The 16,437-nt window shown below is 37.3% G+C and overlaps 1 protein-coding gene across 1 annotated transcript in view; it reads left to right on the plus strand.

Annotated features, from left to right (window-relative positions):
• TRAPPC11 (trafficking protein particle complex 11) overlaps positions 1-15,828 on the plus strand; it is a 26,378-nt gene extending 10,550 nt beyond the window's left edge. Inside the window, exons 13-29 of the mRNA XM_009277352.1 lie at positions 15-69; positions 1,506-1,651; positions 2,726-2,787; positions 2,887-3,019; positions 3,752-3,882; positions 4,405-4,560; positions 5,057-5,244; positions 5,925-6,073; positions 7,621-7,742; positions 8,421-8,540; positions 8,896-8,961; positions 9,063-9,219; positions 10,872-10,980; positions 11,730-11,821; positions 12,709-12,842; positions 13,224-13,391; positions 14,819-15,828. Coding sequence (XP_009275627.1) covers positions 15-69; positions 1,506-1,651; positions 2,726-2,787; positions 2,887-3,019; positions 3,752-3,882; positions 4,405-4,560; positions 5,057-5,244; positions 5,925-6,073; positions 7,621-7,742; positions 8,421-8,540; positions 8,896-8,961; positions 9,063-9,219; positions 10,872-10,980; positions 11,730-11,821; positions 12,709-12,842; positions 13,224-13,391; positions 14,819-14,863 — 2,033 coding nt within the window. The 3' untranslated portion in view covers positions 14,864-15,828. The remainder of the gene's footprint in view (positions 1-14; positions 70-1,505; positions 1,652-2,725; positions 2,788-2,886; positions 3,020-3,751; positions 3,883-4,404; positions 4,561-5,056; positions 5,245-5,924; positions 6,074-7,620; positions 7,743-8,420; positions 8,541-8,895; positions 8,962-9,062; positions 9,220-10,871; positions 10,981-11,729; positions 11,822-12,708; positions 12,843-13,223; positions 13,392-14,818) is intronic.
• The last annotated feature ends 609 nt before the right edge of the window (positions 15,829-16,437 follow it).

Here is a 16,437-nt window from a genome sequence, read left to right on the forward strand (position 1 = left end):
TTTTTTTTTATCAGTGGTTCAAATGGGAGAAGAATATTACTACGCTGAAGATTATGCCAAAGCTTTGAAGTGAGTACCATCCATGATTGCTTCTTTCACATGCTATTCTTCTCACTAAGACCCCATGTCTTACTGCTATGGAATAATGTTGGAAGCTCATCTAAGATGCTCCTGGTACCTGGATTTGAAGGAAAAAAGTGCAAGCTTTGGAGCCTATGAACTCCACTTATATCAAAGAAAGCAAAACAGATATGATGAGTCAGTTATTAGAGTAGAAAAACTTCCTGCTGTAAGCTGTTGTGGGGATTTGCCTTATTGGGCAAATATTATTTATTTCTAGCTCACTGATTGAGTCGAAGTGATTTCTGAAACTTGCCTGCTACTGCAATGGAAATATAGTTACAGTTAATTACAGACTTTGTAGTTACAAAATTCAAAAAATATGGAAATGTAGCTGAATTTGATTTTTGTTTATATACCAGGGAATTAGCAAAAGGAATTATTTTTATTGGTGTAGTTTTCTGCTACTAATGACTATAGAGCTACGAAAGCTTAGTGCTGAGGTAGAGCTACCATCTTTTCTGAAGGATGTGTCTTATGCTTAGTTTCTTAACTTTGTATTTTTAAGGGGAAATAGAGTCAAGGTCATGTTAAGTAGGAGTCCCACAATGTTTTCATTAATTAGGTTTCAAAGATCACGTGTTGTAAAGGGGGTATGTTTGAGGTAGGAGAGATGTGTTTACTGTTGTTACTAGCTTACTGGAAGCTACATGGAGGAGAAGATAGGCTAGGATAAGCAGATCAATTTGTATCAAGCCTAATTTTTATACGAACAAGCATTTCTTATTTATGTTTAGGTAGATTTTTCTGAAGTAGGCAGAAACTTTTGTCTTGAACAGTTGAACAGAGTTTAAAAAAATTAACTTCTCTGCTTTGCTAGCAATAGCAAACATTGCTCAGTATTAAAATCATATTAAGGTGGGCAGTTTTGCCTGGTAAAGATTGATGTATGTGTTCTTTGTAGCTCTTTGAAACCCTTCAAAGGGAGCAGGGGGATAGAAGGTAGGAGGGAAAAGAAACATCTCAGCTTAAGGAACATTAAAATTCTTCAATTTGAAAGGGGACTTTATTGTGGGGTTTTGGGTTGTTTTTCTTAAAACTTACTGCATATTCAATAGTAAAGCATATTTTTAATGCAATGCTGGACTAAGACTCTTCTGTCCAGTTGCTGTTTTGCTAGTTCCTTATGTGAAGACAGGTAAGTTTTCCTGTTGTTCTCTTGTGAAAATTGTTCTAGCCTGAAATGGACAATTCATCAAATAAATGTGTTTCTTTACAATAATTTCATGCTGTTTTCAGTAAATCATTGCCATATGTAAACAGTAGACTTTAGCATTTGTATTAGTGAAGATGAATTTTGTGTTAATGATACCAAATAAATGCGAGCTTCTAAGAAAATATTGGTGTGTATAACTTGTTTTTCTCTCAATTTTACTGTGTTGCAGGCTTTTGGATTATGTTATGTGTGAATATCGCAGTGAAGGATGGTGGACTCTTCTCACTTCCATATTGACGACAGCTCTCAAATGTTCATATCTGATGGCCCAGCTAAAAGATTATATAACGTACTCTTTAGAGCTACTGGGTAGAGGTATTTTTTAAGAAATATACTCAGCCTATACAGAAAAATTAAAGTACATGTATTTGCAAGTCTGACAAATCATTGTCAGACAGTGCTTACAGTACTTCAAATGATTTGACTACAAAATAACCGTATACCTGTGCTGAATTTTTACTACCTTCTCTCATATGCTGGAATCTGAATTTTCTTGCTCTTCTATTATAAAATTCATTGCATTCAAATAGACTGTGTCAGGTTATCTGAGGCACAGCGCTTCGTTTGAGACTGTTCAAATAATGTAACAGGAACTTCCTGAGCTTTGGAATGGGGGAAGAATGTAATATAGCTAAAGGGGAAAAACATTTTTCCTAGTAAGTAACAAATCTGGCACCGTTTTTCTGGACTTTGAAATCCCAAATACGCTTCTCAGTTTTTTTACTAGAACTCTGCTGATGGAATATGCAGGTGGTATGTTTTAGGGAAAGACTGTGACATAGGGTGGCTGCATAGTGATAATGCAAGCACTCTGCTTCATATAATGTCTGTTACTTGACATTGCAGAAATAATCCTTTTGTGCCCCAAATTGCTAACTAATACCACTATCAGGGTAGCGTGGTAAAAGTGGGTTTGCGTCTTCTGTTAGCTAGCCAGGCTACTCTGCTTTGTATTAAAGAATAGCCAATGAGACAAACCCACCTTTCTTCATCAATTAGTCCTTTTTTCTTCCTGTCACCTTCTCTAGTTGTTGTTCCTAATACTATCCAAGCTTGCCTTTTGCATGTCCCAGACTTTTCTGGTTTCTACTGTTTCTTCTGTTTTTAAATGTAAATAACAAGAAGGTATAGGCATTATTCTCTTGGGGTTTTCCTCCAATAAATTATGAAACGCTTGTCCAACCAAAAAATATTTTACTTGGTTCCAGTGGAAGAGGAAACACTTAAAATGGGGGAAGTTCTGAAAACTGAATGAATCCTTCATTACTGGTAGATGGATGTTAGAATTTTTTCCCCCAGCATGTCTTTTTTGAAAGATGCAATCTAAAGGAAAGATAGTAAGAGGACACGCTTCTGTCTTGTAATCTTTGTTTTTGTTCTGTTTGCTAGCATCTACTCTTAAAGAAGATCAGAAATCTCGAATAGAAAAAAATCTGATAAAAGTTCTAATGGTAAGTAGCAAAACTCCTATTACCCTTTTAAATAATCTTAAGAGCAGTCAGTGTTTGGTAACCTTTTATTGTTATTTGTCATCTTCTATCTGGATACAGAATGAAAGCCCTGATCCTGAACCTGATTGTGACGCTGCTGCTGTGAAAGCATCACAAAAACTGTGGGCTGACCGTGTTTCCTTGGCAGGCAGTAATGTTTTTACAATAGAAGTCCAAGATTTTATACCATTTGGTAAGTAAGAAAGCAAACTTACACCAGATTATAAATTTTGATGTAGTTATCTCTTGAAAATAACTAATTAGGAAAAAATATAAAGTGTACATTAAAGCCAGCAACACTGAAACTCTTGTTTCAGCACTGCTCTGTTCTTCATCTAACTCAGTAAGATAAGAAATCATGAGAGAAGCCAGCCATCTCTTATCCCCACTACAGATTACTAAAGAAGAATCCTTTGAGCATTGTGTCTGAGGGGGAAAAAAAAACCTCTGAACTTTCAGCTGAGGCTACCTACGCCTTTAAACATGGTAGAAGTAGTAAACCCTTGCTTTTTGAAAGACTTCTGCCACTCTGGCGTGCTTTGAAGTAGGATTCTGAAGAAGGAGGGCAGAATGTGTGCAAAGTAATACTCCCCATAGAAAGGGGGCATGAGTGAGCGTTACCTACAAAAGAAGCGCATCTAAGTGTACAGGATTATTTTTTTCTGCTGGACTCCGCCTCTCCTCTTTGCAAAGATTTTGGTCAAGTGCTGAAAAAAGTGGCTTTCTGTGATAGTGTTAGTAGCCAAATTTGTCCCGCTTGCATACAAACCAAAGTTTTAAGAGTATACACAGAACAATCCTTACCACAATTATTTCAAGAGTGTGCTTCTGGAATTTAACGTTGTAGTTTGATGTGTTTAACACCTACTTCTTGCTGTTTGGGTTTTTTTTTGTTTTTATTATTTTTTCTTTTCTTTAATTCCAGTGCAGTGCAAAGCAAAATTTCTTGCTCCTAGTTTTCATGTTGATGTTCCTGTGCAGTTTGATGTATACTTGAGAGCTGATTGTCCTCATCCTATCAGGTTTTCTAAGCTCTGCATCAGTTTCAATAATCAGGTAACTATGTTCTATTTATCTCTGACCTAGTGATAGAAGCTTATTATAAGAATGAAATAATATCTAGTAGTGTTTTTAAACATAAAAAAATTCAAAAGTTCTTTTCAAAAAATCATGTTAATACTTAAGTTGGAAAGGTGTTTTTTCTTTTTGCGTTATCTATCACTTTTGACAAGTATAATGATACTGTGATAAAACTCCCAAATGCAGTTTGATTAGTTTGTCTGTCATATCTTTGTTTCTCTGTGAAGCTCTGTAAAGTTTCAGAAGGATCATTTTAATGTCTTATGTCTCTTGATGTTCTTGCATATAGTTTTATTAATTAATGTAATGGATATCTTGTGTCAAAGAATTGCGTTGTAATTACTTGCGAAGTCTAACTTCTATAGTGTGAAAAGTAGCAAGAACCCATATAGTTTGATTCAGTAACACGGAGCCTTAACACTTGCTGTATTACCGTTACTCTCTAAAGATGTCTTAAGTCTGGATTTATCAACTTTTTTCCCCACTCCTCCATTGTAGGATTACAACCAATACTGTGTGGTAGAAGAAGCCTATCAAAAAAATGATATTCTAGAACAGTCATCGCAAGGAACAATGTGCTTAGTCCCTGGCAAAACGAGAAAGTTCACTTTCAAATTTGTTGCAAAAACTGAAGATGTAGGAAAGAAGATTGAGGTTTGTCAAGTTGTTTTACACCTTTCTTACTGATGCTTACAAAGAACTTAAAACTACAAAGCTGCCTCTGATCTGGCACCAGTTACGAATGTCACTGCAGTTCAAAATGTTTGAATACTCGAAACTAAGTACCAAAAACGAGAGTAAGATTTTATTGACAATACCAAAGCAAAAAATTATCACAAACTTAAGTATTGCTTTGTTTGTTTGTTTGTTTGTTTTAAGTAACACACAAAAAAAAGGTAGTATAGCACTATGGGAGGGTAGGAAACTACAAAATACTACACTGCACACACATGAGCACAGATTCTTTTCCCACCACTGTTTCATTAAATGAAATCCTGGAGTGGTGAGGTGTCTTCAGTCTGCAAAGCTGCCAGAAGCTTTTTTGTGATATACAGGCACAATAAAGATGTGTATGTTGGAAAACTGTATTGTTACAGTAGGTGATCTGAAGACAAAGTTATCAGCATGTGTTCAAATTTGTGTCTATCAGATCACCTCTGTGGATTTGATCCTGGGAGGTGAATCTGGCCGATGTGTGATTCTGAACTGGCGTGGAGGAGGTGGAGATGCTGCCTCATCCCAAGAAGCATTGCAGGCAGCACGTTCCTTCAGGCGAAGACCTAAGCTTCCAGATAATGAAGTGCACTGGGACAGTTTGACTCTTCAGGCAAGCACTATGTGAGTAAAAACTTGAAAATATATATGATACATCATTGTGAGTCTCCTGCAAAGTCGTGGTCACTCTGCCTAGAAGAAGAAGAAAGACTTGTTGGGACTTCTTTAATATGAGCTTTTTAATGTCTTTGCTTAATTGGGGGTAAGATAGGTACTATCTTAATTCTTTAGGACTTTAGAGGCTCCAGATAGCTAGAAGTACAGAAAAAGCTTGCGCTGATCTCTGAGCCTACCAAGTATGCTTTAGTTCTCCCCTTCACCTAACTTTGCTAGACAGACTTTTCCCAGATTTTTGTGCAAACTAGGAGGTGTTATTGTTCTGTTACAAGAGCCATCACACTAACAAAGAATCCCTAAGAAACTGTATTGAAAAATAATTATTAATGAATAGGCTAACACTAATTTAGATGTATTCAAAAGAACTAAATCTGATTGCTGTTGGTGTGGGTGCTTTTTTCTTTCCTGGCAGAACATCTGAACTGTCAATGCTTATTACTGGGGTTCCAATCTGGTTATATAGAGTTGTTCCCATCATGTTGCTTTTCAGGAATTTCGCATCTCCTAGTGGAATAGGCCACCAGTCAGAACTCTCTTAAACAATAGGCTGTTTTAATCTCCTTCAAACTAGGCTTAAAAACTTGTTATTTAAGAAATGTACAGTAACTGTGTCTTTTCTCTTAAAGGATTATTTCTAGAGTGCCAAACATTTCTGTTCAGCTCCGTCACGAACCTCCTGCCCTGACTAATGAAATGTATTGTTTGATTGTGACAGTCCAGTCACATGAGGAGACAGTGGCCAAAGATGTTAAGCTTACAGCAGGTTTAAAGCCAGGTATTTGGGGTTATTTTCTTTTAATCCAGCAGTCTCCTAATTGACTCCTTGTTCTTGATGCAATGCAGAGAAATATAGTAAATGGCTCTCCTGCAGTAATTAAGAGCCAAACCAGAGTGAAGGTTGGGAATGATGAGATACTACTGGTAAGAACAAGAGCTAACAAACTCGTTCAGTTATGGTTATCTTAACCGCTGCTTGTCAGTAGTGTTTACGTGGGTGTTTTCAAAAGATAAGTCTTTACAAGTTTGAAAGAAAACATGGAGACTTTTGTATTCCTTCCTAACCTTTTATTTAATTTGCTCATAACTTAATTTTTCTTTTCCCAAGAGAGAGATCTTTTTCTTGCTGAGATGAAAGCATTAGACGTTAGACTAGACATTTATCTAGTGCTAGATAAATGTTTTCTAGGTATAGTCTTTGTGGGTTTTCTCCCCACACCCGCTTTTTTTCCCTGCTCTGGACAATGTGGTTTGGTTTTTAAACCACTTGAAATTTGGGGAGCAGTGGAGAACTGAGACAGTATTGCTTCAAATGAAAAGGAAAAATATTCTATGTCTAAGTCCTAGTTAGCTGTATATAGCTGCTGACAGTTTTCAATATGTGAAGTCCAAATGTTATACTTGGTACGCCTATTTATAGCAATTATCCTAAAAGGTAAAAATATTTTTAGGCCACTAGCATATAGGATGTAATATGTGCTGTGTACTCTGAAATAGAACCACATTCCCTATACAGTTGTATGGCTCATTAAAGTCAGTGGAGTGTTCTTTAAACTTATTTAATTGGATGTTTGGGCTTGGCTCCTAAAGCAGTGTTTAATAGTTGGTCTTGATTTTTACTTTTTTTCACCACTTGATCTTGACTCTTAACACGTGATATGCAATGTGGGCTTGCTGATTACATTGAAAGAACAATTGAAATTTGACATTTCATTTATAGGGAAGGTGATATATTTTCCACAGTTGCAACTCTTTGGCAAGATGTGGCTTGTTTTGCTTTGAAAACTATCCGACATGATTGCAGTAATGCCGTTGTTCTAGTCAACGTCTGACTGAAAAATGGTTTCATTTAACATCTATACACTTGTTTTTACGTATTTTCAACACAGATTTGGAAGAACAATTTTAAAAAGATGTAAAATCATTAAGCCATGCTCTTGAAAACAGAAGGATCACAGAACAGTGAAACTTCCTTTTTACTTCATATAGAGTACCAAGAAAAACTTGGATCACATAATCATGTTGTTGTGTTCTGTATATGGTAGGGAACATCTAGATATGATTTCTGATTTTTGAGAAATTTTTTTTTTGGCCTAAATAGATGAAACAAAAACATTGCAGGATGTGAACCCTCCGAGTTAGAAAACTTAAGGTGTTGTCAAATCTACCCTCTGCTGGTACTTTTGAAAGATTTCCTCAACCAAATGAACAATGTTAATTCCTCATGCATTGCTTTGAGATGAATATCGTACTATTTTTAGTTATTGCTTTCATGCTTCAGTGATATAAGCCTGTGTTGGGTATGAAGACTGTTTTTAATCCTAGGGCAAGATGCCAACCTGACTCAGAAAACTCAGGTGACTCTTCATGGAACAGATGCATGTGATGACTCCTTTCCTGCACTGCTTCCTGATATCCCTGTAGGAGACTTGCAACCAGGGGAAAAGGTGAAGGCTTAAAACTTTTTCTTTCTATATCACACTTAAGAAAATGGGGATCAACTAATAAAAGATTCTCATAGAAGGACTTTTATGTTTACTTTCAGATATCTGAGTTGATAAATGGAATACTTACGGCATATTTTACCTATTGTTTACTTGTAGTTTAGTATTTCTTTAGCTATATCCCTTTTTGGACTGAATTTGGGAAAAAGGTATATTCTGGGACTGATGATACAGCTGGGAGATAAGAAATAAAATAAGGAGGCTAATTTTAACTGTTAATTAAATGCACTGCCTAATGGACAGTAGATAATAATAGTCAGCAAGTGTGATTCAGTGTGGTAGAGGATCAAATATGCAGATGTTGCACCAAACCGAAATTGTGACTAGTAAAGTAGAAGTCGGGTATATCATATATTACACAGTAATGGTTCTTTTCTTGTGCTGTTAAGTAACAGACGAGCATCAGTAGCAAAGCGACTGGAGCTGTGCTACTCTGATTAAAATCATTCACTGCATGATTAAGATCATGCGTTGTAGGAGATTCTTTATGGTCAAAATGATACCCATTCTACTATTGCCCTCTTGGACCAAGTAAGATGATTAATAAGTTTTGGACAGCTCTAGGCCTAATGAATGTAATTGAGGTATAGTTTGGCTCATACTACCTCCTTCATTTTGCAGCTGGAAAAACCAATATACATTCGTTGTGGAACAGTCGGTGCAAGAATGTTTCTGGTTTACATTTCTTACTTAATCAACACTACCGTTGAAGGGAAAGAAATCCTCTGCAAGTGTCACCGGGTAGGACGTAAAGATGCACCAATTGCTGGAGATACATTCATGAAACACAAGAAATATTCTCAATGCAAAGGCTGTAATTCCAACTCTCTTAGAAGCCTTTCTAGTAAATTAAAAAAATGCTAAATCAGCAATATGGTAGCCCAATTTACTTTGGTTTCGTAAGTATAATCAGAAGAAAAGTTTTCTATGTTTATTCTTAAATATCTTAAAGATACGTTCTGCCCTGGGGAGGACTTAGTTAAAATGATGATTAAAAGTACCTTTACATTAGTAACCTTTGACATCAGTAGCCAGGTCTGAAACTGAATATAACTTTTTTACCCTATTCTTCCCACCCCTTTCATTACCTATACAGGATGAAACTGTAACCATAGAAACGGTATTTCCTTTTGATGTTGCTGTCAAATTTGTCTCCACAAAGGTATGTTTTTGAAAAGTTGTTGATATTTTGGAATCGCACCACTTTCAATAGTCGCACCCTGTTTAGTTAGAAATAGCCAGATCTTGTGTCTGTCTTGACAGTTGGAGCACTTGGACAGAGTATTTGCAGATATACCATTTTTACTGATGACAGACATCCTGAGTGCCTCTCCTTGGCCTCTCACTATTGTAACCAGCCAGCTACAGCTGTCAGCTTCCATGACCCCAGTAGATCAACTGGAATCTTATGTGGAGAATGGTAAGTTTTCTTAGACTATGCGCTCTATTAGTAGGATACTTCTTGCATAAGTTGGGAGTAAGAAAGCAGGACACCTTAAACAGCATTTGCTTATCAAACTCTAAGTAGAAGAAAGCTGCTTAATACTATAGCTGCTTGCCAGAACACAACTTAGACCGCATATGCTTCAAAGAGTAGTTCTACTTCGGTAGATCAAGTAAATAGACTTGAATAACGGATGGTAACCAAAATTCTAAATATAACAGACGTAAGGGAAAGCACCTGAAAGTACTTCTGATATGCAACTTCTTAGATATCCATATGAAGATACCCAATATTTCCAGTGTTTATGGGCTATGTATACTTCCTGAAATGCAAACACTTTACCATGTGATAGAGGCAGCATCCAAAGGCTAAAGTGATCCATGTCCATGACTGCAGTCATGAAACTGAAAAACGTGAAGCTAGACAGGGTAGGCTGTAAAAAACAGTTAGAAGTAAGCATTTTTTTTATACTAACACGGTTTAACTTAATGCTTAAATGTAAAAAAAAAACCCCACCCAAACCAAAACAAAAAAAAAACCTTACAGATCTCAACCTTTAGAGTGCAGTATGTTAGCTTTAAAGTCAAATAAGTGGAGTACTTAGCAGTATAGCTGATCCAAAATCTTCCAACAAAACATTGTCTTTGCATTTGTTGAGTCAGAGATGTGAAAATGTATGTATTCTATCAAAACTTGAAATAAAATGAGGCAATCTGGATGGCTGCCTGATGGTGGGGCAGCTGTCAACCCATGTCATCAAGGACTTGCAAGACTCTAGTTCCTCTGTAGATTAAAGGGTTACCTGGCAAACAGCAATTATTTCCCAGGTCCTTTCAGTCTTCAAACTATGAGATTTCATCTTCAGCTCTGGCACATTGTGCTTCATGACTTCTGGTTGATGCTCCTAAAGAGCTAACTGCCAGGAGGTATGAACCCCCTCAGATACAGCTCTTCAGCTGTCCACCTTTTGATTGATCCCCCCCTCCCCTTGTAAGACTTAAAGATTAATGACTGATTTTGAATGGATGAAACATCTATTTTATTAGTACTTTTTTTTAATCACTCTCTAAGTGAAAAAGTAGGTGTTTTGTTGTTGTTTTTTTTTAGTTCATTCAACTGCAGGAAAAAAAAATAGAGGGAAAAAAGAGTGAAAACTCAAAGCCAGTAGATTTTTTTTTTGCCTTGTGTTCCCTCTCTTCCCCACCTCTCATCCATTTGGGTGGGAGAGGAGAAATGTCTGTGTTCATCTTCATTTTAAAACATGAGAGACGTCTTGTGCTGAAGTCTTGGAATTTGCTGTGGGAGAAGTGTAGAATTTGAATTGGTGGTTTTTTGCTTTTTTGTGTGTGTATGAACTCTAAATTTGCAATGACTTGTTCTGCATGTACATGAAAGACCTCATAATGCCGTTCAGAAGGTAAACTGTCATATTTATATATGTCACCCTTTCATGTATTGGGACACTTTTCACAATCTTTACTGAATTTATATATTATGTAGGTATACTTTGCAAAGCACTTCAGAGGCCTTTCTGGCTGAACACTTGTATTTGTCACATTGGATTTTTAGACTTGGTGGCTTCTGCAGTAATGATTACGCTTTGATTTTAAACAAAATCTTGCTGATAGTTGTTTTACAGACAGGTGAGAGTGCCAGTGAGTGCTTTTGCCTTCGATGTCCTCCAGTTACTAATGCTAGTGGAGTGGCAACTGGATGTTATATCATTTCCTGGAAGAGGTAAGTATCTCTTGGCCTGGGGAGAGGAAATAAGTTGGTTTGGTTTTAGGGGTGATAGTGAGTTGGTGGGGCGTGTTTGTTTTGTGGGTTGTTTTGGGGGCGGGCAGGGGTGCAGCTTTTTTTGTTTCAGATCTTCCTGTAGCAAGCACTGTCTAGACTTTAGACCTTACTAATTACTGCTTAGCTTGTTAGACTTTTGAATAAACACAAATTTCACTTAAGAGATAAATATTATGTGGTTATGGTTTTAACATTCCATGAAGCTTTCTTCTTTGTAAGATCTTAGGTCAATTACAAAGCTGTTTTGTCACCTTCTGCTCCCTGTTTTCTCCAGTCATGAAATACTTCACTTGAGAAGCCAAGTCAAAGGAATAGTTTTGCGATAGTGGGGAAAAAAACTTTTTAAATGGGAAAACTAACTGTTTTCCCACCCTAGGTTGTGGGTTTATGTATTCACTCAGTTTTCCAAGACAAATGTTGAGGTATATCTTCCTTCTAGTTTGCTTTTATTTAGTTTTAGAGCTGTTTAGTATTCTTACTTGCCTTTTGCGATTGTATCTCCATGCTATGGCACATTTTTTGCTCGCTTCAAACAATCCAATATAAGGATTGGGGTTTTTTCTTTCCACCACTGAAATTACTATATGTGACTAAACTAAAATTATAAGTGATGTTCTTTTGGTGTACTTACTTGATACTTTATGTTGTATAACTTTCAACATGGTCTGCGTTTGACTTTTTTCCTGCAGAAGTTCACCTGTGGAAAGTGTACCTGTTGTTAGTACAGTCGTCACTCTACCGCATGTGATTGTAGAGAGTATTCCCCTCCATGTTAATGCAGGTAATATTAATTTGGCAACACGTATGTCCCAATTAGAATTTTTAGGACTGCCAAAGTTTTTACAGCATCCAGAGCTTGCATTTACTGTAGCGAAAGACAGAAAACTGGTGCTGGATATTATGGAGCTAGTGAAAGAAACTATATCATTGCTTAGACTGCCTCAAGCCTTGCCCCTCCTTCCCCTCTTCAATTCAAGGGAAGAGCTGGAAGGTAGTTACATGAATGCCGTTCTCTTAAAAGCTGTCAATGGATCGACCTGTGTTATGTGGCAGCACAGAGGCCAGAGTTACCTCTGCTGATGCTACCTTCCCAGTAGGTTTCTCTAGATGCCTATGGCAAGCATTGTTCATCCACCCACGCCCTGGCTGCATCCCAGGAAAGAAACAGCCTGGAGAATTGGAGCTGCTTGTGGGCAGGTGAACTGTTTCTCTTCTAGCACTTCACCTGCACAAGAGCAGAGGGGGAGTGGAGAGCTCACTGAACACGCAGAATTCCTATGCTTTCCTCAGTTCGGTTTCATTTGTAATGAGATTCTTCCGCCATCCTTTCCTGTTATATTTTGAAGGAGCTTCCTGACGGTATCTGATAAGGTTTTGGTAAGCTGAAAATACCTAGCAGCAACCAAAGTGAATTCCTACTTAGTATTCCTGAACAGTGTTAGCAGCTGGGGGGTTTGTAACTAGATGTTGAAGAAGTGTTACTGAAAAGCTGTAATGAAGTTGTGTTCTGTTCTTTAACCTTTTTTTCTGAAAAATCTTGTCAGAAATGCTTTAGATAACTAGTTATTGTATCTTTTTTCTTCAAAGCTTTCACTGCTCTCTGCAATAGACTAGACTTATTTTTTATGTATGGAACTTTAAAACATATTTTGTACTTTCTTTCCAAAGATCTGCCATCATTTGGTCGAGTCCGAGAATCCCTACCTGTCAGATATCACCTGCAAAATAAGACCAACTTAGTCCAGGATGTGGAGGTGTCAGTGGAACCCAGCGATGCCTTCATGTTCTCTGGCCTTAAACAGGTACAAAATTGTCACATCTACTGATCCTGCTGGCTTATCTGGTAGTGAAGAATGCATTGATTAGACTTACACTGATGTGCGGAGAGGACAAACTCGTTTTTTAGATGTTTAAAGCATGGTAAATTCTGTCTGGAAGAACACATGGATGCAGACTCCATTTAAAGAAGGGCTAAATGGAAGCCTGACTAGGAGCCGTTTGTCATGTTGTTTACGGGTAGCGTGGTGCTTCAGTATAGAAGTAATAGTTTAACTAGAATGGAAAGAATGCGACTATTTTCCTAACTTCAGAAAGTAAACAGTGTATAAATAGAAAGTAAACAGAGGACTGCTTTTGGTCACAGGACTTATCTATGTTTGTGGCTTTTCTTTTCTTTTTTTAAGATCCGATTAAGAATCCTTCCTGGCACACAGCAGGAAATGTTATATAACTTCTATCCTCTGATGGCTGGGTATCAGCAGTTACCATCTCTTCATGTTAACTTGCTGCGATTTCCAAACTTCACTAATCAGTTGCTCAGACGATTCATACCGACACATATTTTTGTAAAGGTAAGACTGTGAGAAGTGCTTTGTGTTTAAAGCCTCCCTGTGGGCCTGCCCAGTTTTTGGGGACTACCACCCCAGCTCTGTTCAAAGCTGAGTGTTTCTAAGCAGACTAAAATGGTCAGCTTGTAATAGAGTTATTTGCTTTGAAGAATCTTGGGTTGTGCATTGGTGTCGTCAGCCAAAATCCTTAGGAAACCTGTTTAAGTGCAACAGGTACTTGGTTACAATTAGATGAACTAGCTGAATGTGCTTAGCCTGTCCCTGTTATTCCATGTCTTACTCTGTAAAATGAGTTTTAAAGTTGTCTGTATTTTGAGTACAATGGAGTGAGCTAAATATAATGGAATACTTTAATACCATAATTTGTAGCACTCCTGAAAAAAAAGTGTTTGAGCAACCCATATGACTAGGTTCAGAAACACTGTGGCATCTCACACCTCCCTAAATAACTTCTAAAAACACATCCTCTCAGTGAATCGCTCAGTCTAGATTTTTTTCTTAAGTGGTACGACTGAAGACAATTCAATCATGTCATGAAAAATAGATCACAGGTTTCCTTTGACTTTTTAAGAATCATTTAAATCCAGTTGCCCAAACCAATGCTTTCTTGTTCCACTGCTGCTGTCTCCAGAATATTGTATTCACTTTAGTCAGACTCTTAGCAAGCAAAGAGCCTGAAGAGTTTGTTTATATGACTTGAGATGGACTTGTTCAGACATCTGTAATCCTGTTTCCAGGAAACAGGCCTGGCGTTCTTTCAATTTTGTTTTAGCCAAAAGAGATAGGCAGAACTTACTTTTTACATATGCTGTCAATCAGCAGCTCTTCTAGATTGGTTGTCAAGATGTCCTTCTAAGTACAAAAGGCTTGTTTTCCTCAAAAGCGTGGTGTTCTTAGTGCTCCTGTGGAATCTCTCAGGCTTCAGAATTCTTTGCTTTTGCTTTGGAGTTGTCAGGACCTCAAAAAAACCTTATTGTAAGGACGCCTTTTCTTCCTTAAAACTTCTTCTTTGCTCTCTCCCATATCTAGTGATTCTGCTTAAAATTCCTCCAAGAAACTCAGTCTCATTCCTGTTTTATGCATTGATAACTATCAGCTTTTTATACTGCAGTAATACTCAGAACTCTGATCAGCCAGGCCTTGCGCTAAGCTGTCCAAATGTGTACGGAGATGCTCTTAGCATTTAACAGGGCAGTTAAGGAGCTGAGGCCTCTACCAAGTATTCACTGGGCCAAACTGAAATTTCGGTTGGATATCCTCCATGTTTGTGCTACTACTGGAAACCATTAAAAGTAAGGATAGGCTTAATGCCACACTTGTGTACTAGAGCTGCATTGATCAACACAATGTACTGCAAAGTGAGTTTCATAACAGCCTTAGTATTTTGCCTTTTTTTTTTTTTAATTCTCTGTCTTTTTATTTTCTTAAAGCCTCAGGGTCGACAAGCAGATGATAACTCAATTGCAGCTGCATAACTTCGAGACCTGTACCTCTGCACTTAAAGAAAATGGGATGTTGCACAGAATATGTAAAACTCACTTTGGAGACACGGCTTTGATCAAACCATAAGAATTAAATTTTATTTTTAAATTGCAACTCTTAGCAGAACTAATGTTTAAAAAAAAAAAACCAACCCACAAACAAAAAATGACTAGTGTTTTGTAGACTTTCTTTAAGGAATAAACATGGGGAAAACTTGATGCTTTATTTAACAGGAACATTCTTTTGAAGTTAACTTTGAATGTCAAACTCTTAAAAGTATTATTAAGGCATATTAAATGTCTTGAGTATTTAAGTGAAGAAATGCTAATTCATTTGACCAAAACCGAAAGATGTTTTTGTAATTAACAGTAAGTTGAAGTGCAAAGCTTGTACTTACTATTACTGAGATTTACAACATTGAAAATTACCATCCTTTACAGAAGGTTGTTCTGTGCCACTTGTGTGGAGGGCAGAACTGGGTGTGCAGTAGCACAGTAAACTACAAATGGTTACGTTGTACTGTTGGAATTGAGCGGCTTACTAGTTCTTTAAAACTGTAAGTCTAAAAGGCACTATTTCTCCTGGGTAAGCCATACATCCGAATTTGAATTCACCAACAGCTAGTCTAGTGAACAGAGAGATTAATTCCTAACAGTTGGACTATCCAACCTGAAGCTGATATGATTTTTGGATTATTTTTACACGCACAGCTTGCAGATTAAAGGTATGTCTTGTTAGTCTCCTGCTGTGTGAATTTAAAAAATGGACATCCTACTGTTGTACAGCTCCGGATGAACTGGTGTTTAAAATACAGTAAATCATGTATATAAAAAAATGCATTGTGAAAACTTCAGTTGTTTAACTTTCTAAATAATTACATTTTGATTGCTTGGGAAATACCTTATTTATTGTCAAAGTGAAGCTCTAATAAACAGCTTGTAACAGAGTACTTCTGAAACTGTGTCCTTAATTGCATTGTTTTCACAGCTGTTGTTTCATAACTCTGGTCTGTCTTGTGGGCTGATACATTCACTTATGGCACTGAAGTCTAAAATAACAGCTGTACTACTTGGAGAAAAGCATTAGAGAAGCATGTAAACATTCCTTCCCGGTGAAAGGACTGTAGGCTAACTGGCAGTCCTGAAAAAATATGCGTGAGCATATACAGCTTTTCCATGGAGTGCAGATGTAGTTATGAGTTTTTTCAGTGTATAGAGGAGGAAAAGAAGGCGACTGACAAACCATGCTGGGAAGAACAAATGAAACCTTCCTTATTCTTTGCTTAAATATCATGAACTAAGTGGCAGTCACGGAACAGGTATCGTATCTCTTTATTTAAGAGTGGAAAATGTATTTCACTTCCAGATTTTTTTTTTTTAAGTAGCCACTCAGCTTACAGCAACTCTGGCACCTCTGCTACTGCTCAGCTTACAGAACTCTGGCACCTCTGCTACTGCTTCTTAAAAGACATGTTGATGTAAGTGGTGTAAGTGTGCGGTGTAGAACTGGGGTGCCTCCCCCCCCCCCCAACAGTCTTAACACCAAATAGTGATTTGCATTCCTTTCA

Source organism: Aptenodytes forsteri, unplaced genomic scaffold (genome assembly GCF_000699145.1).
Source record: "Aptenodytes forsteri isolate BGI_AS27 unplaced genomic scaffold, ASM69914v1 Scaffold65, whole genome shotgun sequence".
NCBI classification, from domain to species: Eukaryota; Metazoa; Chordata; class Aves; order Sphenisciformes; family Spheniscidae; genus Aptenodytes; species Aptenodytes forsteri.